This window comes from Prosopis cineraria, unplaced genomic scaffold, assembly GCF_029017545.1.
Source record: "Prosopis cineraria cultivar Desert tree isolate PC_DT_omini unplaced genomic scaffold, ASM2901754v1 PC1, whole genome shotgun sequence".
NCBI lineage: Eukaryota > Viridiplantae > Streptophyta > Magnoliopsida > Fabales > Fabaceae > Prosopis > Prosopis cineraria.
In genome coordinates, this window is record NW_026555332.1 from 47,372,579 (window position 1) to 47,394,543 (window position 21,965).

At 35.2% G+C, this 21,965-nt stretch overlaps 2 protein-coding genes across 6 annotated transcripts; one reads left to right on the top strand and one right to left on the bottom strand.

Annotated features, from left to right (window-relative positions):
* Positions 1–2,425: 2,425 nt before the first annotated feature.
* On the top strand, positions 2,426–4,245 carry LOC129291625 (UDP-glycosyltransferase 73D1-like). Its single transcript, XM_054929098.1, has one exon. The coding sequence runs from the start codon at positions 2,426–2,428 to the stop codon at positions 3,905–3,907; it is 1,482 nt and encodes a 493-aa protein (XP_054785073.1). The 3' UTR covers positions 3,908–4,245.
* A 4,477-nt stretch (positions 4,246–8,722) lies between these two features.
* LOC129313599 (uncharacterized) lies at positions 8,723–21,273 on the bottom strand. Of its 5 annotated transcripts, none has more exons than XM_054956860.1 (20): positions 21,028–21,269; positions 20,158–20,950; positions 19,718–19,789; positions 19,416–19,620; positions 19,124–19,232; positions 14,979–15,068; positions 14,765–14,863; positions 14,580–14,661; positions 14,439–14,498; positions 14,288–14,340; positions 14,007–14,173; positions 11,822–12,032; positions 11,573–11,630; positions 10,950–11,006; positions 10,603–10,848; positions 10,028–10,092; positions 9,854–9,910; positions 9,680–9,773; positions 9,115–9,255; positions 8,723–8,980 (listed from the first exon to the last, which is right to left on the bottom strand). In XM_054956860.1, the coding sequence occupies exons 2-20, from the start codon at positions 20,911–20,913 to the stop codon at positions 8,867–8,869; spliced, it is 2,736 nt and encodes a 911-aa protein (XP_054812835.1). In that variant the 5' UTR covers positions 20,914–20,950; positions 21,028–21,269; the 3' UTR covers positions 8,723–8,866. The 5 variants fall into 5 exon arrangements, 3 of the variants coding, with proteins under 3 accessions (XP_054812835.1, XP_054812851.1, XP_054812842.1); XM_054956876.1 differs by having other exon boundaries at positions 20,158–20,505; positions 20,593–21,269; XM_054956867.1 differs by having other exon boundaries at positions 9,854–9,907; positions 20,158–21,270.
* Between the last annotated feature and the right edge of the window lie 692 nt (positions 21,274–21,965).

Genomic DNA, 21,965 nt, shown 5'->3' on the forward strand with positions numbered 1-21,965 from the left:
TTTAATAGGAATAAATATAGAAAGATAGGGTTAGTTTAAAAGTAGGTAATTTCTTTATTAGGAAGTGAAATTCAATTAAAAATATCTTACATTTTTAAACGGAGAGAATATCAAATAGCTTTTAAGCTCGGGCTATTATGGGTTGTGCTCATTGCTCTTGAAAATGGTTTGGCTGACTTTATATATATATATATTAAAAAAATCATTTTTAAAAATAAAATCATTAAAATTCATTGTGTATATGTAATCTTATGATATAAGTTTCATGTTCTTTGAGAAATAGAGCTTACAATTATTTGGTGTAAGTATTTTTTTTAATTACATGATGACAATAATTTAAATTTAAAACTTCAAACTTTAACTTTAAAGCACTTATGTTGTATTATTTTTAACCTTTAAAGAATTGAGGTTTCTGTTTCAGATACTATAATTTATAATTTGCATGCTATATATATGCTCTTCTGTGTGTGTGTGTGTTTGCATATACTACTAATTTGTATTTGAGAAAAGATAAAAAATAAAAAAATAAAAGCAGTCTTGCAGGTCCAACCTAAAACTTTATTAAGCTGCCATATTTGTTATAGCTTTACAGCCAAGAGCTTTGCAGCAAGGTCATTTCAAGGTGATTAACTTCTAACAACCCGTGGTTGTTATTCCAAGCGCTAACGTACAGCTGACAAAAAGAAATACCGTGGTTTACCAACCCGTGTGAAAATAATAACATTCAAATTATTGAATTCTTCGTTGTCTCGACCAACCAATTAATATTCTTTGTCATATGGAAAAGAAGTACTCTATTATGAAATATGCATTCATCTTAACCAATGGGCAAGCCTTGTTTGAATCTATATCTATATGCAGGAAATATATTTGTTTCTATATATGCACATAATTCCCAGACTCTTTTTCATTCAAAAAGGTTAAATAAAATCAAAAGTAATATTCATTAATTAAGTGCAATGTAATATATAGTTAAGCCTCTTTGGTTTCGTTTTAATATGATTACACGACTTTATGGATCAAGCGACTTAATAATATGAATCAGTAGAGTTTTCTCCAGGTATTATGCAACGTAATGTAAGGACTATAAAATTATTACTATTTCTGTCTTAAATTATAAAATACTTTTAGACAAGATTCAATAAAAAAAATATAAGATATTTTAACAAAAATAAGATTTTATTATTAATGCTTTTTCAACATTGCCCTTTTCATTATATTTTCTCTCTTCAATGTTCTTTTATAGATACAGTATTAAGTAAAAAGTATTTTTAAAAGTTTATATTTTTATTTTTAAAAAATAAAATTACAAAGTATATTTAATAAACTTTATTAATATGTATAATTTTATGTAAAAATGTTTTATTATTTCGAATATATAAAGGCTAACGTGGTCAAAGCTTATAGGCCGAACGTCAAAATATTCCTTAACGCACGTAAACCGGGACTACGCAAACATTAGTAAGCAGCGAGAAAGAGAATGCATATTTAGGTGGACATTTCCTGCCGATTGTAAAAGGAATTCAATTAAATTAGAACAAATTTATCTTTTAATTCATAATTTACCATCCAATTAAATTTTTTTATTAATCATTTTATTTTTTTAAAAAAATTAAATGTACTTGTGTTCATTTGATTGAAGCAAGTAGTTTAAGTATATTAAGTTAAATAGATACAGGGCAGTTGTTTTTTTTTTTGTTTTTTTAAATTAAAGGATGCATATGTTGCCTGTCTCTTATATAAATTATTATTACTTCTATCCAGATCAAATTATAAATGACTTGATTAAAAATTATTGGTAAAAATAAAGAGTATAATAAGAAATTTTAATTATGGTTAAATACTTTTTTGAAATAATAATCAATCTCAACAATATTATTTATATGAATATGTATCTAAGCGTTGTCATAAATAAAACAATACTTTAGAACAAATTAAATTATGATTTTCAACGAGAAATAAATGATGCTAATGAAGACTTAAACAAATATTAATTTTGAGATATTATCATGAGAGTTCGTACATATTTAAGGAAAATGTCAGATAATTTCGCAGACACATGCGAGAAAGAAATGTACCCTTGAGTAAGGGACAAGGACCCAACTCGTCTCTCACGCAACCCATAACGGAATCAACACGGGATCCGCTGTAAGTCAAGCGAGCAGATAGTTCAGACTTCAGAATCCGAAGCGAAAAAGGAAAGCTGGTCACAATTCATTAAAAAATAAAAAGAAAAGAAAAAACAGTTGCGCAGTTAATTAATGGTGTTTACATGGGAAACTTGATTGGACGTTGAATTATTCAAAGTCAACGATCTTCGGGGTAAGACTTGGCCAATATAAAACACGGCCGGCTATGATACTCTCTTCATTATTATTAACTAGACCCTCCATCGTTCAATTGCACCAAGAGTACTGATAGCAATATGGCTTTGCAGCAACCTCACTTTGTGTTGGTGCCACTGTTTGCTCAAGGCCACATGATCCCCATGATCGACATGGCTAGGGTTTTGGCTGAGCGAGGCGTGGTCGTGACTTTGGTCTCAACGCCTAGCAATGCCTCACGGTTCGAGCACACGATTCACAGAGCTTCACAATCCGGACTCCCGATTCGTCTTCTCAATATCCCATTTCCCTGCCAGCAAGTGGGTCTTCCCTTAGGCTGCGAGAATCTTGACACTTTACCTTCTAGAAGCCTTCTAAGAAAATTCTACAATGCGCTCCACTTGATGCAACAACCCTTGGAGGACTATCTCCGAACCCAAACCACTCCCCCGCCTAGCTGTATTATCTCCGACAAATGTCTCTCTTGGACATCCTCAACAGCCCAAAAGTTCCACATTCCCAGGCTTGTCTTCCATGGCATGTGCTGTTTCTCGTTGCTGTGTTCGTACAATATCATGCTTCACGATGCTCATCTCTCTGTAAGTTCTGATTTGGAGCCTTTTCTCATCCCCGGACTGCTTCAGAAGATCGAGATCACGAAAGCTCAGCTTCCAGGAGCGTTCGTCGCTCAGCCTGACTTGGATGATTTAAGAGACAAAATGAGAGAGGCAGAGATGTCGTCTTATGGTATTGTTGTTAACAGCGTCGAAGAGTTAGAGCACGGGCATGCCCGGGAGTACGAAAAGGCCATGAATAAGAAAGTTTGGTGCATAGGCCCGTTGTCCTTGTGCAATAAGGAGGGTTTGGACAAGTTTGAGAGGGGAAACAAGCCTTCAATAGAAGAGAAACAGTGTTCGGAATGGCTTGACACGAAGCAACCTAGGTCAGTCTTGTACGTTTGCCTAGGTAGCTTATGTCGGCTTCTTCCATCACAACTAATACAACTTGGGTTGGCTTTAGAGTCGTCCCAAAGACCCTTCATCTGGGTGGTTAAAACTGCTGGAGAGGATTATTCTGAGATAGAAAAATGGTTAATTGATGAAGGTTTCGAGGAAAGGATTAAAGGAAGAGGGCTTTTGATAAAAGGATGGGCCCCGCAAGTTCTCATACTGTCACATCCGGCGATCGGAGGATTCTTGACCCATTGTGGTTGGAATTCGACGTTGGAAGGAGTGTGCTCGGGGATACCATTGATGACGTGGCCTTTGTTCGCGGAGCAGTTCCTGAATGAGAAGTTGATAGTGGAAGTTCTCAAGATCGGAGTTCGAGTAGGCGCTGAGGTTCCGGTGAGATGGGGGGATGAGGGGAAAGTTGGGGTATTAGTGAAGAAAGATAGAATCAAAGAAGCTATAGAGATGTGTATGGAGGGTGGTGAAGAAGGTGAAATTAGGAGGAATAGAGCCACCGAACTTGGCAAGATGGCTAGAATGGCTATACAGGAACAAGGTTCGTCTCACTCTAACACTTCCCACTTAATCCAAGATATCATGGAACAGTCTAAACGTACTGCAGGCTATATATGATTAGATATCTGAAGTGATTAGATAGATAATAATCCTCAGGTCTCACCCAAGATATACATATCGGTACCTATTATATATTGTTCTTCTCTCGTGTCTCTCTTATTCACTGTAAGAGTTGTTGAGATGGTTCGTCAAACGTTTCTTTATAATTTCAGCTTGGATAAATAAGCCCTAATAAATTAGATAACCTATTCTTTCAACAATTGAAAATTTCAAACCTTCTAGATGTTGCATATAATAATCAGGTGGGTCTATCATGCATTTCATGATGCCGGAGGGATGAGTGGTGTACTACTATTCAAATGTAATATATGAATAATAATTTGATTAGTTATGGACTTTATGTTGTTATATATATTGATCTTGTTGAATGATAATTAATTGCTCCATAATATTTTGTATTATAAACGCAATATGAGAGCAGGAATTATTATCTTCTTCATGGACTGTGTATGTGTTTGTGTGTGTGCACATATTGATTATGGTTACACACCGCGCCTTTTATAAATAAAAAGATTGATAGAATTTCATGTAATGCTGATGTATGAATGTATATCTTCTGTTCTGAGGATTCTTAAGGTTTGGTATAAACTTCTCTGAATAGGTTCAATGTTGACTTTATATAATTTATTAATTAAAGCAATGTTTCTTTTGAAGAAAATATCTATAACAAAAGTCATATCGCGATTGCCTGCCCTGTAAAAAAGTCTAATTAAAAAAAAAAGGTTCGAAACTAAATCGTTTATTTATTAATCTTTGTCTATATATAATTGTTACTTATAAAACCAGCAATATTATTATGATTTCAAATCACACGCAAACTTTTTAATTTTTATACACGTCAGCAATTTGCAGTGTCGATGGTATAGCTAATGTTATCATAAAACAAGTTATATTTGTTAATATTACCAGTTAGTTCTTATGATTCTGTCAGCGCATGACTTATATTATTGTCAATATCAATATTATTATTTATTCTATCATGATCATAAAATATGAAATCTATAGCAAGACACAATGTTCATAAACTATATATGAATATGATTGTAATATTCTACAAATTCTATATAAATGCAATGCAAGTACTGTGCGTGGTTGGTTATATGTCATTGTTAATATCTATGCAAAAGTATTTTTAAATTCTAAATCTTTTACACAATATATATATATATATATATAATAGGAGATTAAAAGAATATTAGTTATAGATACCATAAAATCGTATATAAGCTAGCTACCAAAGTCAAAAGCATCCAAGTGAGAACCGAAATATAACGCATTTATAAACCCGAGCAACATAACTGACATGTCGAAACGTTGTGTGAATGTGTGTATCCATTGCTAAGTTACTAACAAAGTTGCGTCTAGCAGAAAAAACTAATATCTTACAACTTAATGAATCAAGTTTTAAATCTTTGTTATATTTACATTTGGATCACGTTTGCTTACTAGAATGGAATGAAATGGAATCAATTAAAAAAATCAAGACAAAAATGAAGTAAATCACCATTTCACTCATGGTGAGCATAATAAAATTTATTAATATATATTAAAAATATGAGAATTATTATATCGTTTAAAAATTTTATGAATTATGATTTTCAATCTTATGAACTAAATTACTCTTCTTTCTTATGAATGTGCTTACCTATCTCCCTTAACTATCTTATTTTTATTTTTATTTTTTTAATACATTCCATTCTATCCTATTCTAGCAAGCAAATGTGACTTCAGTATTTGAGTGTGCATCAAACAATTGATATTGGCTCAAATGAGAGGATATTTATGAGTTCAAATATATATATATATATATGTATGTATGTATGTATGTATGTATTGCTAATTAAGTTGAAATGAAAAGGAGTTTGTTGTGTAAAAAGCAGACGTGGACGCGAAAATATAAGGTAGGGCTTGCATGAAAAAAAGGCAGCTTAGTCCAAAATAGAGGGAAAGAGTGATCGGGAAAAGGTAATTCGAAATTTCGAATATCGCCACTTATTGTTCACTTAACGTGAGACTTGTAATTATGCAATGGGGCTTCCAACTGTAGGAATTGAATACACACCCACACACACGTATTGCTTCACTTCCAAACAGGAAATAATAATTTTTAATTGTGTGCGTGGCATATAAAACTGGACCTTGTATATTCAAGAGAGGTTCCTCAAGACAATACTCCATCCTGTCTTAAATGTGCGTAAGAGACGGGTCACTAATTTACAATTTTACATACATTAAGGAAATTAATAAAATTAATTATTTGTACAAAAAGATATGTGTTATGTTTTCTTAAAATACTTCCTTTAATTACCTCATTGATGAAAACTCCCCTTTAACATATGTACAATTAATAGGGATAATTTGATGAAATATTATAAATTTGAGACAAAATAGATTAGCCAGGTAAGAAGGAGTATAGCATTTTATCCAAGCATCAATTATATATCTAAGAGATTACACAATATAATTGAGCTACATATATCCTGAAAAATTCATTTCCTAAATCAATTATTAAAACAAATTATAACCATATATGGATTCACGCAAAAGTTCATGGATTGGAGAACCCGAAAAAAAAAAAAAGCATGATAAATATTTCCTTTTTTCGATGGACAGGTACAACATGAGACATGCATATAGGTTGAAGAAAGACAACGTGTTTTATTTTTCCCCTAATAAAAAGAGAGGGATCATCTAGAAACATGCACCAAAACTACAAATCACTACTCATATATGAGGTTTCTACAAGCTTCAGGAGAATCCGCTAGAGTTTCAAACTCCTTATCAATATCATGTGCATGTTGAGTAAATCAGTGGGCATAAATGCTGGCCACTCTAAAAACGTGATCATAATAAGTTACCGATTACTCATAATAATTCTTTCAATTTCTTCAACAAATGTTAAAAGGTATGCATCTCCCATCTCTATAATCTTTATCGAGACAGACCAGATGTTGTTCCTCGTTTATTTATTGCCTCCCTTGACCTTGAGCTGCAATGCCCCTAACCCACATATGTCTTATCAAGCTATAGAGTTGATATGCAATCCTGCTGTCACAACTCACAACACGATTATATAGTCAATTGCTTTAATTTGTCAACTTTGTTGACGCTGTGTATACCAAATGATCTCATTGGCAAGTTTTAAGTTTTAACTAGTAATACCAATACTCTTTGAGACCTTTCTGGTCAAAAGAAAATGTTGATGACGATGTTCGTGTGTATAGGCTTTGACTAATCGAAACGGCAACACTGCACCTGACATGAGCACGCACTTTGAGTTTAAGAATTCAATTAATGGATTGTGTGAATTGTTTTTATTTAAAAAAAAAAACTGCGTGCTGATTTTCTATTGAAAGGAAATTAAAGGTGTGGTCAAATGTGAGACAAACAGTGGTGGTACGAAAAGTGCATGATGTTAGAGGTGGGAAAAGCGGTAACGTTGGCAATCAATGGAGCGTTGAATTTGAATGAAACAGTTTTTATATAAAACCCACATTGTACATGTGGAATTGCATCGATTGGAGTTATCATTCCATTCCATATTCATTTAAAAATGTGTTAAGACCTAAGATATGATTTGATATTTGGAATATTAAATTTGGCTTTGGCAGTTCTCTTCTGCCTAGCTAACGTGGGTGGGATGGCTTTGAATTATCTTGCAAACGTTTAAACCGACAGTGTGTGGCTGCTTAACATCTATAGCCCATCAAATGTCCGGTCAGGATTCCGTTGGCGGAACATACGACTTTTGTTTCCGTTGTGTCACAACTTACGAGTTCAACTTAACTTCTTTTTTTTTTTTAACTTTACGTAGCTTAATATATACATCTCTCAAAGTAAAATAGAAAAGTTACACTCTTTAGACATGGATAAGAGTTATGTATTTTGCTTTACATACTTAATGTATTTTTAGACAATATCATGAATTATTGCTTAAAATTTTAATTTTCTGAAATCTTAATCATAATGTTTTTAAAATTTATAAATGAATATTCTGAGAGCTTTAAAAGGAAGCCTAGAAAGCATAAGATTTCTACTTTATTCTGAGATTTTTTTTTTTTTTTTAAGATCTTAAAAGCCTCGCTTGGCGTGACGTGTCATACTGTTGCATAAAAGCGACATCACGATTATGGAGTCTCTGTAAACTTGAATTTGATGGTAACAGATGTGCAGCATCTCAAGTCATCAGAAGGCGCTTTACGCTAGTCAGAGGAAGGTCTTGGGCTCTTTCGAGTCGCTAACTTGTTTTCTACGCTTGCCACAGATCTCGTCACTTGTTCCCACGTAGCCTAATCAGCGTTGGCATCCTTTGAAGCTACGTTTTGGTTAAGTTAGTAAAGTTTTATTGATTATACATTTTAACGATGAAGGGTAGATTTAATTTAAAAAATTATATATCAAAACAACTAACTTCATGAAAGAAATTTCAAACATAAAAGAAAAGGGCATATCATTTGAAGGCTTTATAAAAAGAGAACATTTTTGACCAGCGAATTTAAATTTTATTCTTGTAACCTTATTTTGATGAAAATTAATTGAAAATACATTGATTCTGTTGAAAAACCTTTGCCTCATCTTGCCTCCCTGCTTTTTTACTTGCCAGTTTTGACGCTCTCCTTTCGTTCTCAGATTTTTTTGGGCACAAGGAAAAAACCTCAAATACTTAATCTTTTATCTAAATTCTCGATCACCCATCTCGAGCCAATCCGCTCCTAATTTTACTCAACCGTAACTCTTTGGTCGTCAAATTAAATTCCGCAATTAATATAAATGAATGAAACTGCTGTATTTTAGTGTTCGCTAAGAGAGCAATCAAAACTAGAACGGGAAAATGACATTATAATTGACCCTTGGACAGGCATGCGGAAAAGGAGACTGACTGGTTCATGAATGCGTTCAAGGAAAGGAATATATATACATGATCAGGAATGTGGAAAAGGAAAGAAAACAAGAAAGCTAGGAATTTTCATCTTTCATATTGAAGATTTCAAAGGGCGGAACCATTTTTTGAAGCATGGATGTCCCTTGGAATGTCACCATCTGGCTGTAGTTATTTCTATAGCTGCTAATCTGCAGAACAAGAGACATCTTAATTATCGACCTTAGTTAAACCCAGTTGCGCCACATTACTATGAATTGTTGTGGTGACAAAAATGTTAGGCACCTAAGTTGTAAGGCGTAGGTGGAAACAATGTTATATATACCTGCTCCGGTTTCATCCTGTCGAACCCAAATTTATCTGTCCATATGGATTCTGCCTCTTCAGCAGCTGGCAGCACAAGATTCTTTACGTTCAACAACGCCAGCAGTCTCTGAATGCAGGTGAAGAGTAATTGGAAGTAGCCCTGTCAAGGTGAACCCATGTATTAAAAATTAATGCACTTCTAAGACATGGGAGTACGTGATCATAAGACATATCAGCAATAAACCAAAATTCCAGAATGCAGGCCAAATCTTGAGCAAGAGGAAGGGATTCGATGAACTTGCAAAGCACAGGCACTTCAAAATATTCTAGTCAACACCCTACATTGAATGTAAACATTTGATATGCCCGTTTGTTTGACATGTATTGGATACAAAACTCCAGGCAACAGTTTTATATTATACAAATTTTCTGTTTTGGGTCAGACAAGTAAACATTTTAAATTCTATTTTTCGGCCACTAACATCTTAAATTATGTTGCGTTGCCTCGTCCAATAGAAGTGTTGTGTGTCCATGCTTCATAGGATTACCATTGTGATTACTCCAGTACTACTACATTCTCGTACCTTTCCATGATTACCATTGCTTGTTGCAACTAAAGGAAGTTCTGCCACATCTTTACCAAAAATTCGAAGCATGCCAGCTGATACAACAGTTGAACTGCAATATCAAGAAAACAAACTTTAAACAGCACTGTGAGTGATAAAATTTAAAAACTGAAGACAGAAGAACTTTCTTACTCGACCGATAATATTGCACAATACATTCCTCCAAACTCTTGACTCCGCACATTCCTTCTGAGAGTGAGACACCAGTTAATTGACTCAATGGAAAAAAATTGATCATAAAATGAAAAGCAAACAAATGGTACACAAATCAGACTAAAAAAAGTTAAGTAAAATGTGTTTTCTTACCCGTAAACCATGGCTGGGATTAGGTCACGTCCACTAGTTGAATCAACTATAGGATCAAAGCATTCCTGAAGCATGCAAATTGTCGGATACAGAGAGGTCCTCAAAGAAAAACAAAAAAGTGCTGAAAGAGAACCAGACTTGTAACTCGTATGTGCCCAAGCAACACCCGAAGCTGGGCTCAGATAAAAACCATTACAATTGACAAAAGCTTGTCACGGTCATCAGGAACACATGCAACATGAAGTTGATCATAAAATCACAAGACAAATGTGCTCACATGCATTTATACAAAAGGCGAAATATTAGTTCAGCAGTTATTGTAAATAGGTTCCTCCAAAATTTCTTCAATATTTGTTAAATCACAAATCAACCAAGCTGAAATCAGACTGAGTCAAGGAAAATCAAATCCAAAAAGGCACTTATCAAAACAGCAAGGAAAATATGGTTTGCGCTGGCTAAGAATGCATAACAGATCTACCAATTATTTCAAGAAACAAACAAGTATTTTTTACCTCCATCCCTTACATGGGGGGAAAACAGAGATGAAAAAAATCAGGAGAATGGGCACAACTAACATGAAAGATTGAAACAGCCTCTGACAGCAATGGCCTCGTTTCAGGAGAAGCAAGTTTGCCATTAATAAGCCTCCATCTTACATCAATATCATTGAAAGACTGCAAACATTTTTCCTCTTGCTTTGTCCTCATAACATCCACGAGAGAGTCAGGAAGTTTCTCAGCCCCCCTAACCAAGAACTTCTGCAAAGTAGAATGTATTCTGCTGCAATCCGTGCAACAAAACCAATTTCCTTCCGGCAATTCCTGTCAGTAGTTCCAGTCATATGATAACAAGTTCAGTGGAAAAGAGAGATCAGTGTCCAAACTAACAAATCAACAAATAAAGATCGCAATAAACCACGTACCTTCAAATATGCCATCTTATGATCCCTCAAACAGCCTACATGATATTCCTTCTCACACTGGACCCAGAAAAGAGGGGGATGAGAACACGTGTCTGGTTTTTTTTTCTCTTAGTTATATCAAAGGGGCCTAAGTCCATGTGTTCAGTTAATTTGATAGAAACAGAGGTGACCTGTATACTTTCATATCAATAAAGAAGCAAAAAACCATCCATCATGCTGTTTTATGAACACTGAAGTGGAAGCAGTTTGGGTGCACTGATCTGGAACACCCAGATCAAAATTAGACAGTCCAAGTATAAAATAATTTTATTTTTATATATATAATAACATACTTTTAAACAATGTAGAATCTAAAAATAATAATCTCCTAGCTGTCATTATCCAAAATAATAATAATAATAATAATAATAATAATTTTCCATTTCAAAATTATCAATTGAAAATTTTAAATGCAAGCCATTGAAACTAGATTTGAATGGTTCAGATCTCATTACAGTGATGAGCACCGTGTAATGATGAGCATTGAAACCAAACCTCATTGAAACTATATTTCTTGTAGATATTTGATTCCTTGAATGTGACTTTTAAGAAGAGAAGGGTGGGAAGGAGACTAGCATGCACACCTGGTCGCAGAGTATAATTGTGCGAGGACCAAATCCTGACTTGCTGAAGTCATAACCCCTACATGCAAAAATTTTTCTGTTCGTAAAATATAGCTAAGGTGGAAATTCACAATTTCACAAGGTGGATAAATAATTCAAGTATAACAGTATACATGGCAGTAATTTCTCAGTACAAGCATCGGTATGAAGAATTGAAGATACATAAGCAGATAACCAGATAAGCTTAGAATCTAAAGGTTGAATTATTACCCGCATAAAGCACAGCCACACAGCTCAGCGTCAATGCCTTTGACAATGCGAATGCATCTCTTGGTTATTTGTTCAATAGGATCAACCCCATCAACCCTTCCAGCAGCTACAGCATTGGCATTGTGTTCTACAAATCTTTCCCTCTGGAACATGTTTCGGCAAAACTTACAGTACCAGTCGCCTCGCGGAATGCTTGACAGAGATGCACATTCTGTACATTTCAATGGAACACAATGGTACATTCAGAAGATGACTATCTCGTCATATGAAACATGGGAAAAAGTTTGCTTCAGAGTACTTTCTTTCCTTTTCTTTTCCAACTGCTTCAAAATACTCCCCCCAGTCCAAAATATAAGCATTCCCCCCCCCACTAATCTTGGTTCAAAATATAAATAACCTAATACATGTAAAAAAAATTTCTCCATTTTAACCCTTGTATTTATTAACATAGATTCTTGTGTAAATTTATCTCTCCTTCATCATTAAGTGCATTGGTAATTGGGACTATGGGTAAAAAAGAGAAAACAATATATATTTTTATGAGAATGAGAAATTTACCGGTATGTGGATTTTTCCTAAAAATTGCTTATATCTTGGATCAGAGGGAGTAGTTTCTAAATCAGCAAACGGTGGGCAAAACTTTTGGTTGAAAAAGTTATTAATTAATAACGTCATAGATGTTAACATTCTCACTATCTGAAGTTATGCCCAAGGTATGCATTCTAATGCATTCTAAGATCATTCCTTATTTTATTTTGAAGATAAGGAGTGCAATTAATAAGAAAATGTAGGCCACAGGGTTCAGTCAGCTAGTATCCTAGTGTGATATATATATATATATATATAGAGAGAGAGAGAGAGAGAGAGATTAAACCAAAAAAATTAAAATGTCAGAAGGTTGATCAGAAAACATAACAGAAACCAGCCAACAATTACATATCAATTAACCAATATTAATCACGTGATTTCCAACACATTACAATGGATAAGCAACCATAGCATAATGCCAATTCTACCAATTATAATAAGTTGCTTTAAACAGAGTAAATTACACGCAACTGCCCTGAGGTTTTGAGAAATATCAAAAGCCCCTGCAAATCTCTATTTTAACTTTTCATACAACAACCAACCATTATTGATAGAGGTAGAAGAGAAAGAGGGAGAGAGAGAAGAGGCAGAAGGGATATAGAGAGGGAGAGAAAGACTAATTCCATTCATACCCATCCATTACAACCTAGAGACCTATTTATAGAGAGTATGCTAAATACCCAAACTACCCTTATATCACTAATTTCCCTAATATTCCTAAATCCCATGTATCAATTATGCTATTGGAATACTTGAAAGAAAGGATAAGGGAGGGGAGGAATTTTAATGTTCCCTCTTTTGGTTTAGGGGAGAGGAAGAGGGATTTTAGGGCCTATTTGAAACTGTTTTTGTTTTATAATTTTGAGAACTGGTGTTTTGTACAACATATTCTGAGAATTAAAAAAAAATAAAAATGGGTATTTTTCTCACTCTCTCTTATTCTCTAGAACAATAATCTCAAAATACCTAAAAGATATTATCTATTTTTATTCTTCAGAACAATATTTTATTTTTTTTTCTCCAAATATTTTTTAAAAACATGTTACCAAACAGGTTTTTTTTTTTATTTTGAAGAACAAAAAACTATTTCCAAAACAAATTGTCAAACAGGCCCTTTGTTATCCATCTAATTACCCCCATTTTGGAGGGACTTTTTTCCTAACCAAATGAAGAGAGTGGAGATTTTGTTTAACCAAATGAAAGGAGGGAAGCAAAATCCCTTCCCTCCAATCAAACAGTGTTAAGCATAAACTTGCATTTTTTTCCCTCCTCCTCCATCATTTATCTTGTTGCAAGAACAGGATCAAAACTCAAAATGCACATGAAATGGACCAGATTGACGGAATTAGGTCTCTTACAATATACACAATCTCTAATCATGAGCCTCATAATCAATTTTGGTTTACTCCAAGCATCTTGTATATCAGCAGCATTATAGAATCTCTCTTATATTAACAACCTAGGTGATATGATAATAGAAGTTCTAAGTGCAACACTAGAAGTTAACAAATAAGAAGTTAATGATCACACACAAAGTAGCATCTAGATAACATGTCCATTATTTTTCTTGTTCTTCTAATGTATATCTGAATCTGACCTTTATGAAATGCCCTTGGGCATCCATCACAAAGCAACAGATTTCCACCATCCCAACAAATAATGCAAAGATCATCATTGTCCTTTGCAGAGTACTTGCGGCCTTTTGAAAGAGAAATAGCTAATTCATGGAGAGACACCCCATTTGAAGTGTAGATGTACGCATAACTGCCCAAAAACATCAAACTTTCATGAAAACAGACAATAGTGGCAATCAACGCAAAAGGCCGCCAAATATCCAACCAACCAACTTCCCAGAAAAGAATTAAGAAAAAAGCTTACGGTTTCCTGCGAGAAGCCCAGCCGGCATGGACCTCAAATTGTGATGGGCTGACCTGCACAGCAAATTCAAACATAAAAGCTCATTTGCACAACATACTGATTTTTAGGAGCACAAGCAGATTTGCAAGAAAATTGTTAAAAAAAAAAATACCTCTGTGTTGCAACACCGACAAAGTATTCCAAAGCCCTTTTTGTAACCCTCAAGCAATTTCTATCAGTAAAAAATTATAAGTCGATGCATTAACAGACAGAATTACATAAACTTATTACATGAATTAGACACACAATCAACCTGCCCATGTCCATAATAAGCAACTTCCGTTCCATCAGGCAATCCACCTTCTTCAAAAACTAATTTATGCAACCGCTGATCCCTTGAGAAGAAAACATTGGATGAAAAGTGATTATCATTACTAAAACAAAGGGAGGAACAACCAGACACGCATGCAAAGATCAAAGGGGATGAGTTGAACTAACTTTTTAGTGATCTTCCATTGACTCTTATTTTGTGAAGATAAACACTCTGAGTTTGATGAAATTAGTGGGGTCTTTAGTTTTACTGAAAATTTTGTTGACCTGGAAATAAAAATTAAAAAAAGTCAAAAGAAAAGTTTCTCTGTTAACAATTCACCAAGAAGCACATTATTATAACTACATCAAATTTTCCACCAGATAAAAGCCAGATACGAACTTCTTCAACTTCTGCAGAGACTTCTTTCGTGATAGGATAGGCACAGATGCAGTCTCGGAAGACTTTGAGCTACTAACCCGATTTGTTGTCCTGAATAACACAGTTGGCAGCATACAAGTTAAAACAACAAATAAATAAAAACCGCAACAAGTTAGCGATTGTATAACAATTAGTAACAAAAATCTCACTCAACGGAACTCAGAACCAAGAAAAAGGCTATTGGTCAGTACAGATTTGTACAACATATAAAGATATAAAAACCAACCTTGTTCTTTTCTTCCAATGTTTGTTAATTTGTGAAACTCCGCCTATGTTTATAGCCGGTCCCAAGCCCGGGTAAAGGAGGAGGGTTGTGTTAGGCCATCAACAGCCAATGTAAAAATTTGTTGAATCTATCATGAATATGGACAATAGACGTTATAATGTTAATGCTAGGTCGTTGCCCGTAAGTAACGCGCTGCATGGCTCGAGTACAGTGATAAGTGAGTTAGAGCCGCTGCATCGGCGCCCGGATGTAGTGTTAAATGAGCAAGGGCTACCGCGTCATTCTGGACGCACGCGGCTAAAGAAGTTAGTCCATAAGAGCAAAATTAGATTTGGTACTTGGAATGTTGGGACATTAAATTGTAAATCTGTAGAGGTTGTAGGGGTTATGATTCAAAGGAAAATCAATATCATTTGCTTGCAAGAAACAAAATGGCGTGGAGAAGAAGCTAAGGATATTCAAGGTTTCAAACTTTGGTATACAGGAAAAGTAAGTGCACGCAATGGAGTAGGCATCATTATAGATAAGGAGTGGAAGAAGAACGTTGTAGCAGTTAGCAGAATTGAAGATAGAATTATTTCTTTAAAAATGATAATTGGACGTGAGACTGTTAATATTGTTAGCGCTTATGCGCCGCAAGTCGGGACAGAAGCCAGTCTTAAGGAATTATTTTGGGAGGATCTAGAGGGGTTGATTCGACACATACCACAGAGTGAAAAGATTTTTATTGGAGGAGACTTTAATGGGCATGTCGGGAGGGAAGTTGGTCAGTATGCGAGGGTGCATGGTGGTTTTGGTTTTGGAGAGCTAAACAATGAAGGACAAACTCTTCTTGATTTCTCATTGGCGTATGATTTTAAGATTGCCAACACTTGTTTCAAGAAGAGAGATGAGCATCTCATCACTTACAAAAGTGGAGCCTCAAGGTCGCAGATTGATTTTCTTTTGGTTAGGAACACAGATAGAAAACTTTGTAAAAATTGTAAGGTGATACCCGGAGATGCTGTAACGACACAACATAGGGTCCTAGTCCTTGATGTGTGTATTATGAGTAAAATCCAAAAACGTCGACAAGTAGTAACACCAAGGATTAGGTGGTGGCAATTAAAAGGTGAGAAGCAAGATATTTTCAAGCGAAATCTTTTGGATAAAGGAATTTGGGATTCTCAGGGAAGTGCTAACATTATATGGGAGGATATGGCTAAAAAGATACGGGAGGTTGCAAAAGTAGTTTTGGGAGAATCGAAAGGTTCTGGTCCGAGAGATAAGGAGTCTTGGTGGTGGAATAATAATGTACAGGACAAAATCAAGTATAAGAAGAACTGTTTTAAAGCCATACATTTGTGTAACAATGAGGAAAATTGGGAGAGGTACCGTTTGGCTAAGAAGGAAACTAAGAGAGCTGTGGGTGAAGCTCGTTCTAAAGCTTTTGAAGAATTTTATAAGAACCTTGAGACGAAGGAAGGAGAGCAAAATATTTATAAGATTGCCAAGAGTAGGGAAAGAAAATCAAGAGATCTAGAACAGGTAAGGTGTATTAAGGATGAAGAGGGAAGAATTTTAGTTACAGATGATGAAATTAAAAATAGATGGGAGACTTATTTTTCTAAACTTTTCAATGATGGAGAGGATTCATCTAGTAACTTGGAGGATTTAGTAACTGGTGAAGGAGAACAAAATTTGTCATTCTATCGAAAAATACGTGATAAGGAGGTAAAGGAAGCTCTTAAGAAAATGGCAAATGGTAGAGCCAACAGACCTGATTGTATATCTATCGAAGCGTGGAAATGTTTAGGTGAAGAAGGGGTGAGATGGTTAACTAAGTTATTTAATGTGATTTTACGGTCCAAGAAAATGCCTGATGAGTGGAGGAGAAGTACATTAATTCCTATTTATAAAAATAAAGGAGATATTCAGAATTGTACTAACTATAGAGGGATTAAACTCATGAGCCACACAATGAAATTGTGGGAGAAAGTAATTGAGCACAGGTTGAGATTGGAGACAAGTATTTCTGAGAATCAATTTGGTTTTATGCCAGGTAGATCAACTACAGAGGCGATTTATCTACTAAGGGGATTAATGGAAAAGTATCGTTGTAAAGATAAAGATCTACACATGGTTTTTATTGATTTGGAAAAAGCTTATGACCGTATACCAAGAGAAGTGCTTTGGAAAGCGTTGGAAAAAAAGGGAGTACGGATTGCTTATATTAAAGCCATACAAGATATGTATGAGGGGGTAAAAACTAGTATAAGAACGCCTAGTGGTCAAACAAAGGATTTTCCTATAAAGATTGGACTACATCAGGGATCATCTCTGAGTCCTTATTTGTTTAACTTGATTTTAAATGTTTTGACGGAACATATTCAAGAGGAAATCCCGAAATGTATGCTCTTCGCGGATGATATAGTTCTTATAGCAGAGACAAGAGAAGAGGTTAATTGCAAACTTGAGTTATGGAGGAGGACATTGGAGTCGAAAGGTTTTCGTCTGAGTAGAAGTAAGACGGAATATTTATATTGTAAATTTGGTAAAGGACTATTCGAAAATAATTTGGAAGTGAAATTGGGAGATCAAATTATACCTCAAGTGGAAAAGTTTAGATATTTGGGAGCCATTATTCAAAATGATGGCGAAATCAGTGGAGATATTTCACATAGAATTCAAGCTGGGTGGTTTAATTGGAGAAAAGCTAAAGGAGTTATTTGTGACCGTAAGGTGCCTAATAAACTTAAAGGAAAGTTTTATCGTACTGCTATCAGACCGGCAATGTTATATAGTAGTGAATGCTGGGCTCTAACGGGACAGCAAGAGCATAAAGTTGGAGTAGCAGAGATGAGAATGTTACGATGGATGTGCGGACATACACGTAAAGATAAAATTCGAAATGAGCACATACGCGAAAAAGTGAGGGTGGCACCTATTGAGGAAAAAATGGTAGAAAATCGGTTGAGATGGTTTGGGCATGTACAAAGAAGACCAAGGGAGGCACCAGTGAGAAGAGTGGAACATATAACTTTGAGTCCGATTAAGAGAGGTAGAGGAAGGCCTAAGAGAACACTCTTGGAAGTTGTTGAACGTGATCTCTTAATTAATAATATTTCTAAAAGCTTAATAAATGATAGAGCACAATGGCGTCTTGCAATCCATGTAGCTGACCCCACCTAGTGGGATAAAGGCTTGTTGTTGTTGTTGTTGTTGTTGTTTGTTAATTTGTGACAAGTTACACAGCTCAGAATCACTTAATGGTTTGGAGGCTGAAACTGGTCTAGGAGACCTGAAACGTTATGATAAAATGATGAAAGAAATAAGAGCTCTGACAATCAAATTGGGGCCATCTCACATGTAAAATGATGAGACAATCGTTGGAAGCCAGACATGACAGCTCTCAGTGTGAATGTGTGTGTGCGCTACAGAGATAGAGAGAGTTGAAGAGAACACTTGTTTCCTCCATGCCAAGATATCTTTTTGCTTTTCTTTTTCATGGTAATTTACTTTAAGAATAAGAAATCTTTTGTTACATAATACATACTGAAGGCACACATAATTAGTTACATCATTAGTATACCAGTAACTATTTATTTAAATCACACTACCATTTCTGGATCAACAACATGAACTTGCGGTCAACCAACAAGTTAAAACTGAATGAAGTTTCTAACTTCACAATATCTCGTGTGTTTCAAGACAATGAAACTAAATATAGTAATACATTCTATTGCATATCCAAAAAAGAAAGAAAAAACATAAATAACCTTTCTTATGATAAAATTTTATTACGACATTTCAGTCAATAAAACATATTACTGGATATCTGAATGCTGCTCAGATGAAAGCAAATGTCCTAATTAACCCAAAAGAAAGAATAAATTAGTACCTGACTCTTTTACCCACCACACCAAGCAAACTGCCTTCAGATTCCTTTGATTCAACACAAGTTCTACATATAGGCCGTACTTTTCCCACTCGTAAAGAGGAAAAACATCCTGCGGAAAATAATTATACTAAAAATAACAACAAAATATAAAAATGATACGCCTTTAAAAAGCAAATCAAGGATATATACTCTTTTAATTTAATTTTGGCTTCGGACGATTTTGGCCAACATAACAAACAGTCAACCACACCAAACAAAATTAATGACCCCAAATAACAAAAGTGAAGCTCACCTTTGCACCTTTTACACGTAAGATATTTTTCTTGGGGTGGAGAACAAACAAAATTTTGAATTGTCGTCTCCAATGTATGCAGCGGAGTTCCACTGCATGCTCTCAATAATTCAAGCAGGCTCTTTCCGTTTTCAAAGCAAATATACTGTGCTGCTCGCCTATATGATTTGCAAGCATGAACCTCGAATTGGGAAGGTGGAATAACCTTCATAGGCAAAAGAAAAGGGGAAAAATAAACGAACGGACTATATCAATTAAAGAACGCTGAGCATACAAGGCAATACCGTAAGTTCATAACTCACCTTGTGCCCATTGCACAGACAACAAGAGCACAAGATCCCTCCATCTGTAATAACACCCCGCAGGCCAGAAGCCTACAAAATAACGAGCCAAATTGCCAAATTAAACCCGACGGAACTGAAAGCTACATTTTCAAGAGACTACTATACTTATAAGAGACCGGCCCAAGCCTTTTCATAGAATGCTTTTGACTCGTAAGTCGTTATGCTTCTCCTTGAAAGCCTGTCAATTGCTCAATTATTATTAAGCATTATATTTGTCAATTACTATAATCGATATATTAATTAATATATATAAAAGTAAAATTTAAAACAACCCGGAATTAAATTAGCGGTGCTTCATTTTCAGTGCACGGGCGTGTATAGCTAGAATTTGGCTTGAACAATGAGCAGGAAGCACAATCCATTTTGTCAAAATGTAATGAGCGAAGGTAAAAACTGACCTTGCCGCCCATGTAAACTACTGAAACCCCATCCAGTAAACCAGAATCGAAGAGTTCCTTGACCGTTATAGGCTTCTTGCTGAGCACAATCTTCTTGGACATTTTTAGTTCCAACTTACTATGCGGAATTGTTGGCGCACTTAGAGAGGCGGTCTCTTTCTCATCTGGTCTATTATTTGCTGTTTGAGCAGCTTCTGGAGCAGTCCCCGTCTTATCACTGCGTTCAACCTTTGGTTTCAATGCCGATCGCGTAAACCGCCTCACTGTTTTATCTACATTTTTCTGTACCTCGCTGTTGTTAAAATGCTCCGCAGGAACCTCATTGGAGCCACCTTCCCCGGCAAGAAACTGCATGGGCTCGTTCTTTAATTCACTACACTTAATACGCCTTTCGAAATGGCAAACGACTTCATATTCGAAACTTTTTTTGTTCACCTCTACTTCATCGACGCCACCAACAGCTGGAAGGTCTGCATTTGGTTCCCGATGTTCAGAGGTCTTGTGTCTCTTAAGAGACCGGTTTGCAGGAGACCCATCACACAAATGCCGAGACGACTTTGTTCGGGTATAAACAACATAACCATTTACAGCAGAACTTTTCACTATACCACCGGGATTCTCAGACACGTGCACGGAAAACATCAACTGAGACTCTGAACCAGCATCAATTTCTGAAGATGGAGTAGGAGCGACTTGATCACATTGATTTAGAGACTGAATCTCCAGAGAAATCTCAGATTCCGATTCTTGCTTCATGCCCTCTTTGAACTCAGCCAGGAATCAGAACTTGTCTCTACAAAACAAGAAAATGAAAGGATAGCGAAACCCTAAGTGACTGAAATGAGAGAATCAAGCAACAAAGAAACACACATATACTAGAAGGCCATTGAAGCTGAAAATTGGCGAGGATCACTATCAGAGGATTGAGAGTTCCTAATAGTCAATGTAGGGTTTGGGAAAGTGCTTGCTATGTTTTAAAAAGCATTGCCTTCGAAATTGATTTGATTCAAAGAGAAACGAGTGAGGAAGGCGCCGAGTCGCGTGCACGAGTTTCACCTTCACTCACTGGTATTGAAGAAGGCGGAACTGAGAGAGAGAGAGAGGAGAACCAAAATTGGATGGGGTGGCAATTTAGGAATTGGGAAAAGGAAAAGTGGCAGATCTGTAAATTGATTTATGAAATTGAAACGCGTGGAATGTACATAATTGGCCCGCATTTGTTCTCTTTTTGCGAAAATGAAAATGACAGTTAAACCTCAAAACTCTAAATTAATTACAAATATCAATAAAAATAATTATAAATTTAAGCGTTTTATTTATAAAAAAATATTTAAGTATTAAATACAAATCTTATATTATAATAAAAAATTATTTATAATGTTTGAATTAATATTTTATAATTCATTTTATAAAAATTATTGTGAGAACTTAATTATTATTGATTTAATATTTTAGATTTAATTATCATTCTTTCTTCTCTTTTTGTTTTTGGTCACAAGTCCCCACCCTTGGTCTCAATTCGTTTTTCTTGTTTTTTTGGATAAAATCTCAATTCGTTTTGAATAGTCATTGACAAGCCCCTGGCTTCAGTGGGCCCATCTAGTTGGTACACGTTACTTCGTGTTTCACAATGTTGGGCTTGCTTCTTGAGCAATATCTTGTCAGGTCCTTTTTTTTTTTTTTACCAAAAGGTCCACTCGTTTGTAAATCTTGCATAAAAGAATTCCGGTTTCACACTAGAACATTTAAATTTGCGCCGGCATATATCAAAAATCAATGAAAATAAAATAAACAATGGAGAACGAGCA

Coding starts and splice junctions, on each gene's coding strand:
- LOC129313599 (XM_054956860.1), bottom strand. CDS start 20,913: ATGAAGCAAGAATCGGAATCTGAGATTTCTCTGGAGATTCAGTCTCTA. Junction 14,662..14,764: donor CAATGGAAGATCACTAAAAA/GTTAGTTCAACT, acceptor TTTCTTCTCAAG/GGATCAGCGGTTGCATAAAT. Junction 14,341..14,438: donor GTCGGTGTTGCAACACAGAG/GTATTTTTTTTT, acceptor TTTGCTGTGCAG/GTCAGCCCATCACAATTTGA.
- LOC129291625 (XM_054929098.1), top strand. CDS start 2,426: ATGGCTTTGCAGCAACCTCACTTTGTGTTGGTGCCACTGTTTGCTCAA.